The sequence below is a fragment of the Mesocricetus auratus genome, unplaced genomic scaffold, assembly GCF_017639785.1.
Source record: "Mesocricetus auratus isolate SY011 unplaced genomic scaffold, BCM_Maur_2.0 Super-Scaffold_100022, whole genome shotgun sequence".
NCBI lineage: Eukaryota > Metazoa > Chordata > Mammalia > Rodentia > Cricetidae > Mesocricetus > Mesocricetus auratus.
The window spans coordinates 22869767-22887350 of record NW_024429203.1 but is presented as its reverse complement, the minus strand read 5'-3'; the positions used below and the strand labels follow the sequence as shown (position 1 = coordinate 22887350).

At 51.7% G+C, this 17584-nt stretch overlaps 1 protein-coding gene and 1 long non-coding RNA gene across 7 annotated transcripts; one reads left to right on the top strand and one right to left on the bottom strand.

Moving 5' to 3' along the window:
* Window positions 1-2881: 2881 nt before the first annotated feature.
* Window positions 2882-17429, top strand: Nlrx1 (NLR family member X1). 6 transcript variants are annotated; one of them, XM_040730008.1, is made up of 10 exons: window positions 2882-3264; window positions 5633-5754; window positions 6265-6334; window positions 6700-6788; window positions 7433-8052; window positions 8584-9396; window positions 13089-13684; window positions 14578-14664; window positions 15840-16091; window positions 16552-17429. In XM_040730008.1, the coding sequence occupies exons 2-10, from the start codon at window positions 5685-5687 to the stop codon at window positions 16871-16873; spliced, it is 2919 nt and encodes a 972-aa protein (XP_040585942.1). In that variant the 5' UTR covers window positions 2882-3264; window positions 5633-5684; the 3' UTR covers window positions 16874-17429. The 6 variants fall into 6 exon arrangements, with proteins under 6 accessions (XP_040585942.1, XP_040585940.1, XP_040585941.1 ...); XM_040730006.1 differs by lacking the exon at window positions 2882-3264 and adding an exon at window positions 3642-3766; XM_040730007.1 differs by lacking the exon at window positions 2882-3264 and adding an exon at window positions 3713-4360.
* Window positions 9989-11951, bottom strand: LOC121133462. Its single transcript, XR_005870310.1, has 2 exons — window positions 11218-11951; window positions 9989-10278 (listed from the first exon to the last, which is right to left on the bottom strand). It is a non-coding gene; the product is annotated as an uncharacterized LOC121133462 (long non-coding RNA).
* Window positions 17430-17584: the final 155 nt, after the last annotated feature.

Below are 17584 nucleotides of genomic sequence, written 5' to 3'. Positions count from 1 at the left end.
CAGGGCCTCCTGTTGGTGCGGTGCGGGAGGTGCTAGGTGAGGAGTCTTTTTTTTTGTCCGGCCAGCCGGCTCCTGAATAATGACACGGAGACTTCTTTTTTTTTTTTTTTTTTTTTTTTTTGGTTTTTCGAGACAGGGTTTCTCTGTGGCTTTGGAGGCTGTCCTGGAACTCACTTTGTAGACCAGGCTGGCCTCGAACTCACAGAGATCCGCCTGCCTCTGCCTCCTGAGTGCTGGGATTAAAGGCATGTACCACCAATGCCTGGCGAGACTTCTTATTAATTAAGAACTCTCAGCCTGTAGCTCTCTTATAACTTAACTCATTTGCATTAATCCGTGTCTGTCACAGGGCCTTACTCTTCCTCCACCTTGCACCTCCCATCTCCTGTCTCCTGGCTTCTCCTGTGTGCCTTGACTCCCCTTCCTCTTCCTCTCTCTCCCTGAAAGTTGCACCTATCTCTCCTGCCTAGCTATTGGTCATTCAGCTTTTTATCACACCAGTCACAGCAAATACATCCTCAAACAATACACAAATATCTCACAACAGTGGCGGCGGCGTATGCCTTTAACACCAGGACTCAGAAGGCAGAGGCAGACAGATCTCTATGAGTCCGAGGCTAGTCTGGTCTATAGAGTGAGTTCCAGGACAGCCAAGGCTACACAGGGAACTCATGTCTTGAAAAAAACAAAGGGGTGGAAAAAATAAGTAAACCCTTTCCCCACCCCATGCTAAACACTCTCACTGAGCTAACCCTCCCAGCCCCAAATGCAAATAGTTTTGAAATAGTGAAACCCCTTTGATTTGCAGTTCCACAGAGGGCAAACAGCCCTTCTGAAGCTACATCACCTGCTAGGCACTGAGAATATTTGCAGAGTGGTTCACCCATTCACAAAGAGAGTGCTTTTGATTCCCACAGCAACCCCAAGATGGGGTTAAGAGCAGCACTGCACCCCCATCTACAGCAAAGAAACATGAAGCAGGCAGAAGCCACAGGCAAGCTCTCCAGACACTGTCTTCCATCTGCTGTGTCCCCCTGTTTCCAGCAACCTGCCCATCCAGGTATGTCTGGAAATGGGTCCTCTCTGCCATGCCCACCTGCTAGGACTCAGTAACTGTGTTCTCACTGGTGCAGCCTCTCTGGCAGGGCCTGTGCAAAGGGCTAGAGGGCAGAGGTGATCAGATGGTCTTCTGTGCCATGGCTCTTGGAGTGCCTGGTGCCCCATGGTAAGGCCAGACAACAGAGGACATGGCCACAGCATGACTCACAGGCCTTCTGTCTGCAGAGGCCAGCCGAATTATATGTTATTAATAAAATCCACTGTCGCACCTGCTGTGCGGCCTGCATCCGAGAATGTAGCGAGGTGGTCGGGATAGATGACACAGAGACCGGTCGGTTGCTTTAAGAAAACTTTATCTTCCCAAGTCAGCTTAGGAGGAGACCCCAGTCCGCTTAGCAGAGCTCTCAGGAGAAGTCCCTCTAAGGTTTTAGACTTTACTGTAGTCCCATGTCCTTCAAGTAACTTTTTAACTTGATACTGTAATTTAAGCTTCCCAGAACTATTCCCCACTGTCCTGGAACTCGCTCTGTAGACCAGGCTGGCCTTGAACTCACAGAGATCCACCTGCCTCTGCCTCCCGAGTGCTGGGATTAAAGGCGTGCGCCACCAACACCCGGCTTTTCAGTAAACATTACACAGATGCCTGCTCCTAGGCCGAAGGGGAAGTGGGTTTCTGCTCAAGGTCTGGTGTCCCCACAATCCACAGTTGTCATACCCATGGAGGGGAGGGGAGTGGCTTGCTCTAAGCAGTGTCTAATAATTGTGGCCAGGTCACAGTTGGCTTCCCATGGCTCGGTAAGTAGAGTAAAGCTAGAGGAGGCTCCTCGGCCCTAAATGTCACCCCTGAGACTACATCCATGGAGATGGCTTATCCTCATTCAATTCCTCTGGAGGAGCTTATCTTTTTTTTTTAAGATTTATTTATTTTGTACACCATGTCTTGCCTGCATGTATGCCTGCAGGCCATAAGAGGGCACCTCTTTACAGAAGATTTCACTACAGAAGGTTGTGAGTCACCATGTGGTTGCTGGGAATTGAACTCAGGACCTCTGGAAGAGCAGCCAGTGCTCTTAACCTCTGAGTCATCTCTCCAGCCCGGACTTTTTTTTTTTTTTTTTTTTGGTTTTTCGAGACAGGGTTTCTCTGTGGCTTTGGAGGCTGTCCTGGAACTCACTTTGTAGACCAGGCTGGCCTCGAACTCACAGAGATCCGCCTGCCTCTGCCTCCCGAGTGCTGGGATTAAAGGCGTGCGCCACCAATGCCCGACTTCCAGCCCGGACTTTTATTGTTTAATATTAAAGAATATGTGTGGGAATTTTTGTTTGTGTGTATATCTGTATTCCACATACATGCAGTGCCCAAAGAGGTCAAAAGAGGGCTTCAGACCCATTGAGACTGGAGTTATAGACCATTTGAGCTGCTAAGTAGGTGCTGGGAATTGAACCCAGGCCCTCTGTAAGAGCAGCCAGTGCTCTTAACTGTTGAGCCACCTCTCCAACCTTGGAGAACTGCTTTTCAAATGCAAATATGTCATTTTCCATGCTGCCCAGCATGCCTTTCTGACTGACTTTTTAACATCCAGTTCAAATGTCACAGTCTCTGTTAGAAGCAGGTAGCAACTTCCTCTTCTAGGCTTCCTGCCTTTGAAGAGCATTCATTGTCAACATGGTGGGTCCCTGCACGACGCGTTCTGGTTGGCAGTCCGGGGTGAGTGTCAGAACTGGCCCGACACCACCCGTGGAATGAATGGACAATCGCCTGGATGAGATAATCCCATTGTCTTCTGTTCCAGTGAGGACAGACCACAAAAGCCTCTTCCCGGCCCTGCCCCAGGGAGTCTCTCACTCGAGTTCTCTGTTCGTGTCTGTTCCCTGAACATCGCACACCCATGTTTGCATGTGAAGGCGTTCCTTGGCTGAAGGGGATGGGTGCCTCTGCCATCCCAGTTACGTGAACCTTGGGTGTTCCTTGACTAGAAGGAATAAGGGTGGGGGTTTTTAGGACCCGGAAGTCCCAGGGCTAAACCATGACTGGATGTCAGACAGGAAGAGCAGGTTGGAGAAGGAACTGTTTGTTAATCAGTCCCCAGTCTTCCCTTCTGGCCAAAAGCCCTCCTAGTGGTCTTGGGGCTGGATGACACCGGAGGAAAGACCCAAGAAGGGCTTACTCTTGTCCCTGGAGGACCAGGAAGGACCAGCAGGAAAGGTCAGGAGGCCCTGGGGATGAATATCCCAGACTGAGAAGGGCTTAAACCTGGCGCTCTTGCTCTGACTCATCTACCTCCACCTGGGACAACCTGAACCAGTCATTTCATCCTTCTGCGCTTCATCTGAGTTTTCATCTGTAGAATGGGCGTTATCAACAAATCCAGACTGGGAGGGGGACGTGAGGTCATCGGCGGGGCCTGACGCTTGGGAGCCTGCAGGGGGCAGTACCGGAACCCGGGTCCCAGGAGGGCCGGGTGGGGCGGGAGTCCTCATCCCGTGCCGACTCCCCGCGTCCGCTTCAGCGGGGCTCCGCTCTCTGAGCGCTTCGGTGCCCGGGCCGGGCAGGGTGCCAGAGTGGGCCGGGCCGCGCGCTGCCTGGCTGGCGGAGGCGTGCTGGCCGCGCCGTGCCGAGCGAGCCGGGGACGCTGGGAGCCAGCGGGAGACGCCGGCTTCCACCCCTCCAGGCCGCAGCGACGGGCACCAGGGCCTGGGCAGCCTGGGTAAAGGCCTAGCTGGCTCGATCGCTCCTCTGGTCCCCGACTGGGCGGCTGCGATGGGCTCCGGAAGCAAGAGTCGGGCTGCTGGGTCGCGGGAGCGGGCAAGTGGCATTGGGAGTTCTGCCGGAGCTTGGGCGCTGATTGTGGGCCTGCTGGCAGCTTCTCTTTGCTCCCTGAAGCCAAGTGGGAGAGCTGTTGGTGGGGGAGCTCTGCACCCTCTTGTTGCACCCCTTCTTTTGAGTAGTGCCATGACAACTTGCCATAACTCTATTTGATTAGAGAATTATCCTAAACTCTGCGTGTCTTATCTTGACTCAGTGAACTTGGAACTGATGCCAATTCTGAGTTTTGCCAGGTTCTCAGGACCTTTCTGTAGCCCCTGGGACTCCTGTTCCCAGCCCAGTCAACACCCTAGCCAGCTTCTGCTCTGGCTGGCCCTGCTAAAGCACTTCTCAAGCTTGCCCCCCTTTCAGCCCCGGTGTCAGGGAGGGAGGCCAGCGAAACTCGGGAGAGAGTACCTTGAGCAGACTCCTCGAAGAGTGTCTGAGATTCTGATAAAGGAGATGCTAAGCAAAGTGTATGAACTAAGTTAGGAAGGTGAGAGCAAGAATCCAGCAGCCCTGGAGGATGAGGAGTGGGCTGGGGGCAAACCTACAAAAACAGCTCGTGTGGACCCGGGGCTTGTAGCTGTTAAGCGGCGAGAAACTTCAGGGGGTTGATTTCTACAGGGAGTGAGGGATTGGAATAGGCCAAGGGTGAAGGCACTGAGGACCGGAGGAAGTGGGGTCCTGTGAGGGATCCGAACAAGTTCTGAGACAGACGATCAAGGGAAGGGACTGGCACACAGCAGTAGGGGGATCTACGGTAGGACTGTCTCCATTACCTGAAGGGGAAGAAGGATTAAAAAAAAAAAAAAGCCAGAGCCTGGCGGTGGTGGCGCACGCCTTTAATCCCAGCACTCGGGAGGCAGAGGCAGGCGGATCTCTGTGAGTTCGAGGCCGGGCTGGACCGGCAGCCTCCAAAACAAAACAGAGAAACCCTGTCTTGTAAAACCAAAAAAAAAAAAAAAAAAAAAAAAAAAGCCAGGAAATACAGTGTGAGTCCTGGGTTTGGAGGAGTTCTGTAGTAAAGTAACAAGATGGGGGGGGGACGAGACCAAGCTGGCCCCGGTGAAATGTGAGGCAGAGGCAGCACATCCTGTGTCAAGCAGGAAGTTCATTCACACATTCATTTATTATTTATGCCAACCTTAAAGGCAGCTTACATAAAAGTCAGAAGATAAAGTGATAAAAACCATTAAAACTCAGCTAAAGGGATCTGATGGCTGGGACCCAAAGGCAGAAGGAAGTGAGTAATGAAAACTGGGGGAAATCTAGGTTCAGAAGTGGGCACAGGGCTCCTATCGGAGCTTGCCAGCAGTCAAGCAAAATGAAACCTAAAAGCAGATGATTGGACTGGAACTCTGGACGAAGGCAGCTGTGAAACCCAGCGGGGAGGCAGGCCTTGGTAGGAGATGAAATGGAATCATTGAGACTGGGATTATCCTTGCTGAGCAGAGCTAGAAGTCAGGCCAGCGCTTCAAACACGTTGTTGTTTGAGGACCAGCGGGAGATGGTCCCTCCTTCAATGCTGGGGATAAGGGTTGGAGGTGTGTGTGTGTGTGTGTGTGTGTGTGTGTGTGTGTGTGTGTGTGTGTTATGTGGGGGTGTCGGTAGAAAAGTCAGAGGACAACTTTCAGGAGTAGTTCTCTCTTTCTAGCTTTCTAGCCAGCGGGTTCCTGGAATTGAACTCAGGTCCTTAGGCTTGGTATCAGGAGCCTTTACTCACTGAACCATCCTGCCAGCCCCATTCACACTATTCTTTTTGCAGGGGAACAGGAAAGAAGGTGGTGCTAATTGTTCCAGGCTCTGACTTTCCTAGGATGAGGTGGGGCTGCCATTTGTCCAGGACCTCTTGGGGCTTGGGTCTGGGAAGAACACCCCAGCTATCAGGTAATCAGGAAGCTTGGGTTTGTTTTGACCCCTCCTTTCTGCTCTCAGGGTCCAAATGGTGCTTCCAGAAAAGCAGGGATCCAGGCATGAGGTGCGTTAGCCCCAGCCATGTGGCACTATAGCTGGTGTCCTTGGGAATGTCACCTCACCTCCCAGATCCTTTTCCCCATCTTTAAAAGGGAGTTGAGTAGGACCCTTCTAACAGTATCAATCTGAGTTTTCATCCAAGACATTAGCTGTGTGTTGGCTGTGTACCAGACCATGGGTTAGGTTCTTGGTATATAATTGTGAATAAAACCAGATGTGAGCTCTGCACTCATGGAGGGGAAATGGATGATAATCAAATAATCATATGTCTAAATAGAAGATTATGTAATAACTGCTGTTTAGGAATAGCACATGCTACTGTAAATGCGAATAGGAGGGGGATTTGATGTCAGTGTTGGGGTGCGCATTAGTGGGGAGATGTGGATGGGGTCTACAGATGCTACCTCTTTCTTCTCTCTGTAGATGAGCATATCTCCTTCCTGACCCACTGGAGTTGGCCATTTAAAGGGGTGCATCCCCTTGGGTCCCCTAGGTGAGACTTGGGTGTGTCGTGCCTCAGAACATAGATAGACATAGCTCAGGAGATGGGAATGGTCAGAATGTGCTACCATGATCCCCTGGGGGAGACAGTAGGATGGGTACAGAGGCAACTTCTTGGGATCTAGAGGAAGTTGGCTTAGATCATGTAGGTACACATGGTGATGGAGAGTGGGGTAGATCTGGTAGAGGCCAGTTTGAGTCCCAGACAGGCAGCAGGGAGGGCTGGAGGGGCCTTGATCCTTGGGAAGGGTAGGAGTCTGGGTCTCATATTAGAAAGTACAGACTGGACTGGACTGAGCCCGTGCCAGGGTTGAGTTCTGTCCTAAACCCCAGATCATCCCATGTCTTCTCTCGAAGGGCTTTTATCCGTCACCATGGAAACTCAGCCGACAGTGTTCCCCGACCAGGGAGGCATGGACAGCTGTTCAGGAGCATCTCTGCTACTGGTAAAGGAGGGGTGTGGGAAGGAGAGGGACCTTGAAGGAGAGGGAGGATGAGGAAGGCACAGGGAATCTACTGCTGTCTTCTGCTAGTGGTCCTTCCTTCCCTGTCTCCCTTCCTCACATCATCTGTGAATCACTGGTGCTGTGCACACGGACCATACACAAAGCACTTATGGAGACGGTCTCTCCCTGCCTTCAGCCAACCCCCGGTCTAGTAGCCAGGTTAAGACTAGTTAAGACTATACAAAGAGATCCCAGCACTCGGGAGGCAGAGGCAGGCAGATCTCTGTGAGTTCAAGGCCGGGCTGGACCGACAGCCTCCAAAACAATACAGAGAAACCCTGTCTCGTAAAAACAAAACAAAACAAAACAAAACAAAACAAAAAAAGACTATACAAAGAAAAAGTTAGGAAGGCAGTTATCCCAGGCTTCTTTCAGAGACTGCCTGCATTCCGTCAGAGGACTTCTAAACCTTACTAGTAATCTTTTGGTCAAGGGAATTCTATGTGCCCACACCACAATGGGCTCCTGTATCTTTGAGTTCTTTGTGTTGACTCCCTACCATGACCTACGGCCATCCTGGCTGCCCGAAGAGCAAGCATCTCTAGTCCCTTGCCTTGACCCGTGTCCTTTGCTTTCTTGTCCAGAAGCCATCCAAAGGCATCGCCGGAACCTCATGGAGTGGTTTAGCCGGCTGCCTAGAGAGGAGCGTCAGTTTGGACCAACCTTTGCTCTAGACACAGTCCATGTTGACCCTGTGATCCGCGAGAGCACCCCAGATGAGCTGCTTCGCCCATCCACAGAGCTGGCCCCAGGGCATCAACGAACCCATGCTGGGTTGCCCCCACTGGCTCTGTCTCAGCTCTTTGACCCAGATGCCTGTGGGCGCCGCGTGCAGACAGTGGTGCTGTATGGGACCGTGGGTACTGGCAAGAGCACCTTGGTACGCAAGATGGTCCTAGACTGGTGTTACGGGAGGCTGCCCGCCTTTGAGCTGCTCATCCCCTTCTCCTGCGAGGACTTGTCATCCCTGGGCTCCACCCCAGCTTCCTTGTGCCAACTTGTGACCCAGCGTTACACACCCCTGAAGGAAGTGTTGCCCCTGATGGCCGCTGCCGGATCCCGACTGCTCTTTGTGCTCCATGGCTTGGAGCGTCTCAACCTTGACTTCCGGCTGGCAGGGACAGGGCTTTGTAATGACCCAGAGGAACCGGGGGCACCAGCTGCCATCATGGTCAACCTGCTACGCAAATACATGCTTCCTGAGGTGGGTTGCTCTTTGCTACAGCCTGGCGCTGCTGCCCCTTAACCTTCTCCATAGGGGATTTTGTTCTTGGCCTACTTGGTTGTTGTGTAGGCCAGTACCTAGGTTAGTTCAATCCCTGGCCCCTCCACTTCCTAAATGTGTGACACTGAGCAAGTCATTTATTGTCTCAAACTTTTTTGTCCTTCTGCCCTTGTTCTGTATGGGTTAAGTGAGATACCGTATATAAAGTACTTAGCTCTATGCCTGGGCCATAGTAGATAATCAGTAATTGATGTTGATCATTTTTTTGGGAAAGGTTCTCATTATGTAACTCAGGCTGACCTGGAGCTCACAGAGATCTACCTGTCTCTGCCTCTCAAGTGCTGTGATCAAAGGCATGTGCCACCATGCCAGGCACTGTTAGTTATAATGTTGATAACTATGGTTCCCTTCATTCTTGGACTCCCCGCCCCCATCTTTAGGGGCTTGAAACAATCAGGTTTCCTGAGACACAGAAGTTTCTCTGTTAATCTTTAACCATATCCTTCCCAGGCCAGCATTCTGGTAACCACCCGACCCTCTGCCATCGGCCGTATCCCTAGCAAGTATGTGGGCCGCTATGGTGAGATCTGTGGCTTCTCTGACACCAACCTGCAGAAGCTCTACTTCCAGCTCCGCCTTAACCAGCCCGATTGTGGATACGGTGCAGGTGTCTCAGCCACACCAGCTCAGCGGGACAACCTGATTCAGATGCTGTCCCGAAACCTGGAGGGGCACCATCAGATTGCCGCTGCCTGCTTCCTGCCCTCCTATTGCTGGCTGGTCTGTGCTACCTTGCACTTCCTGCATGCTCCTACACCTGCTGGTCAGACCCTCACAAGCATCTATACCAGCTTCCTGCGTCTGAACTTTAGCGGCGAAACACTGGACAGCACCCATCCCTCCAATTTATCCCTGATGGCCTATGCAGCCCGAACCATGGGCAAGTTGGCTTATGAGGGGGTGTCATCCCGCAAGACCTATTTCTCTGAAGAGGATGTCCGTGGCTGCCTGGAAGCTGGCATCAAGACAGAGGAAGAATTTCAACTGCTGCAGATCTTCCGACGGGATGCCCTGAGATTTTTCCTGGCCCCGTGTGTGGAACCGGGACACCTGGGTACTTTCGTATTCACGGTGCCCGCTATGCAGGAATACCTGGCTGCCCTCTACATTGTGCTGGGTTTACGCAAGACAGCCCTGCAGCGAGTGGGTAAAGAAGTGGTTGAGTTTGTGGGCCGTGTTGGGGAGGATGTCAGCCTGGTTCTGGGCATCGCGGCCAAGCTACTGCCCCTGCGGATTCTGCCTCTCCTGTTCAACTTGCTTAAGGTAAAGATCCCCACACACATTCTCTCTCTCTCTCTCTCTCTCTCTCTCTCTCTCTCTCTCTCTCTCTCTCTCCCTCTCTCTCTTTTCTCTCTCTCTCTCTTCATCTTCCTTCCTTCCTTCCTCCCAGGATTCCAGACTACCTCATGATTTGTATGCATTTTTTGTCTTCTAGTGGGGAGAGGCTGCCTCTTGCATGCATGGAAATCTTCTGGAAATTTGGCTTTTGGTGGAAAGGAATGGGGATAAGAGGGGAATTGAGGTTACAGGGATTTTTTTAAACAATCCCACATAGATTTCTAACAAGGATTTTTTTCTTTCTTTCTTTTTAATTCTTTTCTTTTTCTTTTCTACTGCTGGGAGGCAGACTGTGTCATTGCAGTATAGTTTGCAGGCCCAGAAACGTTCCTTTCCTTTTCTTTTTGTGGTGCTGGAGATTGAACCCAGGGCTTTGTACCTGCTAGGCAAATGTTCTGCCACTGAGCTACATCCCCAGTAACCCCAGACCCAGAAACTCAATTGTGTCTGCTCCTTCAGAGGAGACTGGGCCCCAGGAGCGATGACTCATGCTAACTCAATCACAGGAGATGGGTTTCATAAAGCAGATGCCATTTATTCATCGGTTCTGGGAGGATGGATGACATAGGTAATTGGTTTAGAACAGTCCATCCTGGGTTCAGGTCCACTCTAGAAACCAGCCGGCAGGCCTGAGGGTGATGTTGTGAGCAGGGCGGATGTGGGATGTTCCTGGGGTGGATGGAGGGAGCCAGTCTTGCTGATGTCTGCCAGATGCCTCACTGCTTCTTCCTTTGTTTGCAAATCAGCCCTAGACTTCTGGAGATGAACTACGGCTCCAATCTCTTTCTGTAACTTGAGGAAACTGGGCTGGAGAGATGGTTCAATGGTTAAAATGCTTGCAGTGCGAGCATGAGGATTCAGTTTGGATCTCTAGAACCCATGAAAATGCTAAATGATTGTGGTGGGTCATCCATAATTCTATCTCAAAAGGCCAAGACACAGGATCCCTGGAGCAAGCTGCATAGTGAGCTCTCAGTCTGATTGACAGACCCTGCCCAAAGAATAAGATGAAAGGGTCATTGAGGACAATTCCTGGGATCGATCTAGGATATCCACATATGCACACATGCACATGCGCCCTCACACTCCTCTTCTTTCTGAGCTGAGAGTTGGGTCCAGGGTCCTACACATGCCTGGCAACACTCTTCCCCTGAACTACATCCTCAGCCTTCATGATAATCATATTCATTCATCTTCACAAAATGTTATTTTCTGGTCTTGTTCCCAGACTAATAATGAGTATTATCACTTCTGTGGCAAGAACCTCACATTTGAAAAATGAGCAATAAGCTGGGTAATGGTGCACACCTTTAATCACAGTACTTGGGAGGCAGGGGCAGGCAAATCTCTGTGTTTGAGGACAGCCTGGTCTATAGAGCTAGTTCTAGGACAGCCAAGGCTACACAGGGAAACTTGGTCTTAAAACACCCCCACCAAAAAAAAAAAAAAAGAAAAGAAAAAGAAAATAAAGGAGAAAAAGGAAAACGATGGAGACACCAGAGGAGGTGCCATCAAATAACCTCCTGTTTCTTTGCAAGAATGGGAGGTGACCTGTAACTCATTCTCTGTCAAATATTTCAGTACTTGCTGTGTACTGGGCAATGTGTGGGAGAAACCAATTAATCTCTGCAGGTTCCTGCCTTTTCTGATTTTACAGACCAAAGACAAAAGTCAACATGCCTACACAATGAAAAGTGATAAATGCCTATAAGAAAAATTCTGATGTTCTCAGAGAGATAGACATACCTGGTCTGAGTGGTCAGGAAAGCCTTCTGGAAAAGCATTTAAACTGATTTCTGAAGGATTCGCCAAGAGAACAATTGGGGTGGCAGGAACTCTAGCAAGCAGCATCTTGGAGGCTCTGGAAAAGGGTGAGCCTCAGTCCTGAGGAAGACAAGAAAAGTCGAAGGGAAGGGAGCATAGGAAGCAGGGGTGGAGGCTTGGGATGAGGGCACTGAGGTTGGCAGGGGCTATCATGTGGGACCATGAAGCAGCAGCATCAATCGTGGTTGCTGGGATGATCAGGATGTTGAAAGTGTTGATATATTTATAACACCCAGCCTGGTCTCCAACTGAGTAGCTGAAAGTCAGCCCCTTGCATCTGCTGTCTGTGCATGCATCCTACTGCAGATTGCAAATGTTTGGACCAGATACATTGGTGTATGTTTGTAACCCCAGCACTCGGGAAGCAGAGGCAGGAGGATCAGGAATTCAAAGTCAGCTTCAGCTATCTAGACATTCCAGGTCAAGCCTGGGACGCAGACCCCCATCTCAAGGAAAAGACAAGAGGAAGAGGAGGAGAAGAGCAAGAAAATATTTGCCTATCAGGGCTTGTGGCGCCTGCCTGTGATCCCAGTACCCTGGAATCTACAGCAGGAGGACCTTGAAGTCTAGGCTATGTGGACTCCAACAGTGAGAGCCTATCTTTGTTCTTGTTTTGTTTTGTTTGAGGCAGTATTTCTCTGTGTAGCCCTGGCTCTCCTGAAACTCACTCTGTAGACCAGGCTGGCCTCGAACTCACAGAGATCCGCCTGCCTCTGCCTCCTGAATGCTGGGATTAAAGGCGTGTGCCACCACCAGCTGGCAAGAGCCTGTCTTGAAAAAAAAAGATAAGGAAAACATCTGAAGAAAGATTGTAGAGACCTAGAGAGATGACTCAGGAGTTAAGAGATTCTTTTACCCCTGCAGAGGACCTGAGTTCAGTTCCCAGCACTCATGTCTAGTGGCTCACAACCACCTATAACTCCAGCTCTGGGGAGGCCCAACCCCCTGCGGCCTCTTCAGGCACCTGCATCTATGTGCACATACCTACATGCACATATAATAAAATATGTTAAAATAAAGCAAATCTTCAAAAGAAGTGCAAGTGGCTAGGCAGAATGGCTCAGTGTTTAAGGGCACTTGTTCTTGCCGAGGACCTGGGTCTATTCCCAGCACCCACATGGTAGTTTACAACCATCCGTAACTCCAGTTCCAGAGGCTCCAATGTCCTCTTCTGACCCCCACAGGCATCATCCATGCACATGGTACACATACATACCTGCAGACAAAGCACTCAGGCACGTAAAATAAAAAATAAAATAATTTTCCGGGCATTGGTGGCGCATGCCTTTAATCCCAGCACTCAGAAGGCAGAGGTAGGCGGATCCCTGTGAGTTTGAGACCAGCCTGGTCTACAAGGCATGTTCGATATCCACTATCCACAAGGGATCCAGAACTGACCCCCTGTGGAGGGACAACTGTACTACATATTCCTTCTTCCCACCACCTCCTGGACTGGCAAATGAATGGGCACTTGGGGAAAAGAAAGAGGTCCGTAACATTTGGAGAGCATGAAGCAAGTGTTTAAGAGATGACACTAGAAAAGTCAGGTTGGGGCCAGATTATGAAAAGTTTCCTATTTCAGACTAAACTTTCGGAGTTTGCCTCACAAGCAGTGGGGAGCCGTGGAGGGTGTCACAGCAAGGAGGAGTAGTGTGATCTGGCCAATGGTGTTGTGAGTTCAAGGGGAGATCCCAAGGCTAGAACAGTGGGAGGGAGCAGGTCTATCTTGCACTGAGCCTTGAAGACTGATTGGATGTGTGGAAGACCATGCCCTTCCCATGCATCTCTTCCAGGTGGTTCCACGCGTGTTTGGGCGCATGGTGAGTAAGAGTAAGGAGGCGGTGGCCCAGGCCATGGTACTGGAGATGTTCCGGGAGGAGGACTACTACAATGACGATGTTCTGGACCAGATGGGTGCCAGCATCCTGGGTGTGGAGGGCCCCCGGCGCCACCCAGATGAGCCCCCTGAGGATGAAGTCTTTGAGCTCTTCCCCATGTTCATGGGGGGTCTTCTCTCGGCCCACAACCGAGCCGTGCTGGTTCAGCTTGGCTGCCCTATCAAGAACCTGGATGCCCTGGAGAATGCCCAGGCCATCAAGAAGAAACTGGGGAAGATGGGGCGGCAGGTGCTGCCCCCCTCAGAGCTTCTTGACCATCTCTTCTTCCACTATGAGTTCCAGAACCAGCGCTTCTCAGCCGAGGTGCTCCGCTCCCTGCGCCAGCTCAATTTAGCAGGTGTGCGCATGACACCCCTCAAGTGCACAGTAGTGGCCGCTGTCCTAGGAAGTGGAAAGCACCCTCTGGATGAGGTGAACTTGGCTTCCTGCCAGCTGGATCCTGCTGGGCTACACACTCTCATGCCTGTCTTCCTGCGTGCCCGGAAACTGGGGTGAGGACTAATCCTCAGGTACAGGAATGAAGAGAAGATGGGGTTGGATAGGAAGGGGGGGAAGAAGGTGCTAGGGAGACCAAAGGAATAAAAAAGGGCAGGGGACATGTGTGAGTCGGCTTTCTGTTGCTGCTACAATACCTAAGGCTAGGCCTGGCCTGGGGCAGGAGGAGTGCTGTGAGTGTGGGTTCAGCTTGAGCTACACTGTGAGTTCCAGGCCAGCCTGGTCTATGTATGACCCTGTCTCTTGGGGCTGGAGAGATGGCTCAGTGGTTAAGAGCACTGGCTGCTCTCCCAGAGGTCCTGAGTTTAATTCTCAGTGGCCCTCTTCAGGCATAAAGGCGTTCATGCAGATAGAGCACTCGTATACATAAAATAAGTACATAAATCCTTAAAATAAAAAGACCTTGTCTCAAGAAGGAGGGAGGAGCTTATAGTTTTGGAGGCTGAAAGGCTACGCTTGGGTTCGTCTTCTGGAGAAGGCCCCTGAGGCTGCACTCAACACAGCAGAAGAACGGAAGGAAACAGCTGTGTGTAGATAAGACCAGGCACGTGGAGAAGACTTGCTGGACAGCAACCCACTCTGGTGGGAACCAGTGCCTCCAAGTTCAGCTAATCCACTCCAAGCGCAGATCCCCTTCCTGCTCCTCAAAACAGGCTCCATCTCCCTTCCTGCAACACAGCTACAAACCTCCCACTCATGTCCCGTGACATAGCAGACCCCAGCAGAGTGGGACGGAGGCGGTGTGGACAGAGGTGACAGGCACAGCACGAGGGAAGATGAGCATGGATGGCAGGAAGCAGGTGGTGAGGAAGGGGCACGCCCACGGGAAGACCCATGCCGAACTGCATTCTTGCTCTTTGGCCTCCCCTCTGGCCACCTTCTGCTGCAGGTTGCAACTCAACAACCTGGGCCCTGAGGCCTGCAGGGACCTCCGAGACCTGCTGCTACACGACCAGTGCCAGATCACCACTCTGTGGTGAGTGTCCCAGCAGGGGCCTGATGGGAGGGTCTGGCTCTTCTGATGGCCTGGGACATGAAGAGCACCCTGCCTACAGCATGGCTGGCACAGGCCTGCCCTGGCTCTAGAAGAGGTTGTCTGGGCTCTGGCTAGCTCCCAGTCTAGGTCTATTACAAACGTCAGAAAGGAGCAAGGCGGGGGCACACGTCTTTAACCCCAGCACTCAGGAGGCAGAGACAGGCAGGCCTCTGAGATCAAGGTCAGCCTGGTCTACAGAACAAGTTCCTGCAGGGTCTACACGACAGTCAGGGCTACACAGAGAGACTCAGTCTCCCCAAAACAAACAAAAAATAAATATAAAGAAAGTAGCAAGGAAGACACCAAGAGTGGGCGCTAAGAAAGCCTTTATTCTGTCTAATATTAGCCTGGGGGACAGGAAAGCTGCAGTAATTTCTGGGCCAGTTGCCTGGCAACAGAGTCACTGTTCCCTGCTGACTCACCATAATGCTGGATACTCTCTAGTTGCTCCCAAGATGTTGGCTGATTTCCTAGGAACCCAGATGCCTGGGGGTCCTGGTTTCTGGTTAGAATCAGGAAAGGTGAATGAGGAAGAAGAAGGGAGGGCTGAAGGGAACACCTGGTGAGATGGCTCAGAAGGTGAAGGTGGCTGCTGCCAAGCCTGATGACCTGAGTTCAATCCCCAGGACCCACAGGTTGGCTGGAAGGAAAGAACCACTTCTCACAAGCTGTCCTCTGATCTCCATAGCCTCTCCCCTCACCTCACACCCACAGGCACACATGCACAAAATAAGGAATTTTCTTTTCTAATGAAAACTGGGGCTGGGGGGCGGGGCACAGAAAGATGGTGGAATTAGAAAGCATGGAGGACCAGAGGCTGGGGAGGCAGTAAAGGAAGGTGTAAGAAGGGGACTAATAAGGAAATGGGGCGGGGGTGGAATGAGGGGGGTGGATCAGGAGGCAAGAGAAATAGAAAGGAGGGTGAAGAGAAGCCTGCTGTCCCTCACTCCCCCTCCTGGGCGGCACCACTGTCATCTCACTGTCCCTTCTCCTGGACCTGAATTCTGCATCCAGGCTGGCCTCCAAGCCTCATGTGCCCCCTTTGGCTGAAATCCTAACACCCAGCTTGGACATCTACAATACCCCTCCTCCCTTGCCTTGCTTATGGCCCTTAGGCTGTCCAACAACCCAGTGACAGCAGCAGGGGTTGCCTTGCTGTTGGAGGGCCTGGCAGGAAACACCTCATTGACGCACCTGTCCTTGCTGCATACTGACCTTGGAGACAAGGGGCTGGAGCTGCTGGCCGCCCAGGTGAACCGCAACAAGCAACTGCAGGAACTGAACGTGGCCTACAACGGTGCTGGTGACGCAGCAGCTCTGGCCTTGGCTAAGGCTGCTCAGGAGCACCCTTCTCTGGAGCTGCTGCAGTAAGTCCTGGGCTGGTCTCATGCTCCAGGCCCAACCCTGGTTTTTCCCTCTCTTCACTATGTTCTTCCTACCCACGGGCTGCACTGGACCTGAGCCTGCTGTCTGTGTTTCCCTTGTTATCCTGGTTTACCCAGTGCTGAGCCCACCCAAGTCTGCTGTGATTACCCCTTAACCTGCATCTATTCCCTGCCACCATTTCTAAATGTTTCCACTGGCTTTTACCTCTGTCCCTGGCTTATTGCAGATTCTTTTTGTGATGCTAGGGAGTGAACCCGGGGCTTTGTGCATACTAAGCACTCTACCACCTGAGCTACTTCCACAGCTCTTATTACAGACGCTTGGCCCCTCCCACACAGCAGCCTGAACGGAGTTCTAAGGCTTCCTGGCTCTCTGCCTATATCTACCTTGGGCCTTCTCAAAACTCCAATGAATGACATCCTTCCATCTCTTTCCCGCCAGCCTCTACTTTAATGAGCTGAGTTCAGAGGGCCGCCAGGTCCTGCGGGACTTGGGGGGCTCTGGCGAAGGTGGTGCACGGGTTGTGGCCTCGCTGACAGAAGGAGCAGCGGTCTCTGAGTACTGGTCGGTGATCCTTAGTGAAGTCCAGCGCAACCTCAACAGCTGGGACCCGGCGCGGGTCCAGAGCCATCTCAAGCTGTTGCTTCGGGATCTGGAAGACAGCCGAGGCGCCACCCTTAATCCTTGGCGCAAGGCTCAGCTGCTTCGAGTGGAGAGTGAGGTCAAGACCCTTCTGGAGCAGCTGGGAGGCTCTGGATGCTGAGACAGTGACAACTGTGACCTAGCTGTGGGACCACTGGCCCCCAAACCCTTCCCTCTATGGCTTCCTGGAGTGCACAACTCCTACCAGAAAGATCTGCAGTCAAAACAATGGGCACAATTGTGCTGCCCCAGCCCACAACAAGTCCAGCCAGGACCCCAAGCTAGACTTCACAAGGTCAAATAGAGCGAGTTGATGCTTGGACTTGGATATTGATCGTGTCACCTCTTCTTTTGCCTAGAAGGACTAAGAAGAACATGACACATGAGTGGCCTAATTGCACTGTGGCCCCACCGCCAATCTTCCCCTTCCCCCTCTGATGGTGTTACCCAGGGGCACACCTCTCATGTTTGTTTGTCATGCTGAGGGTTCTGCCATCCAGCAGCTGTACTGGATGGCTTCCCGTTCCTGCCTTATGCTCACCTCTGGATGCAAAATGCCCTCACATTGGTGCTTTTCCCAGCTTCATGTCCCCTCAACTACACAGGTATCAATGGCTCCGAGGTCACTAAGGATAAGTGTGCCCATTTTGCTGCTATTAAAAAGCTTGTGTCTTCCACTCCCTGTGGTCTCCTCTTCCTTGCTTGGTGATCCAAGAAAGGGTTAGTCTGGTTTACTTTCTATTGAGGATAGTTCCTGACCACTAGACTCAGAGGCAGTAGGATTGCTGGAGTTTTAGTACGATGCCTGGGCCCTGGCAGCCCTAACAAGCTG

Bases quoted from the DNA above. Each gene is read 5' to 3' on its own strand.
- Nlrx1 (XM_040730008.1), top strand. From the start codon at position 5,685: ATGAGGTGGGGCTGCCATTTGTCCAGGACCTCTTGGGGCTTGGGTCTG. The intron at 5,755-6,264 runs GTAATCAGGAAG...TTCTCTCTGTAG, and splicing joins AAGAACACCCCAGCTATCAG to ATGAGCATATCTCCTTCCTG. The intron at 8,053-8,583 runs GTGGGTTGCTCT...TATCCTTCCCAG, and splicing joins GCAAATACATGCTTCCTGAG to GCCAGCATTCTGGTAACCAC.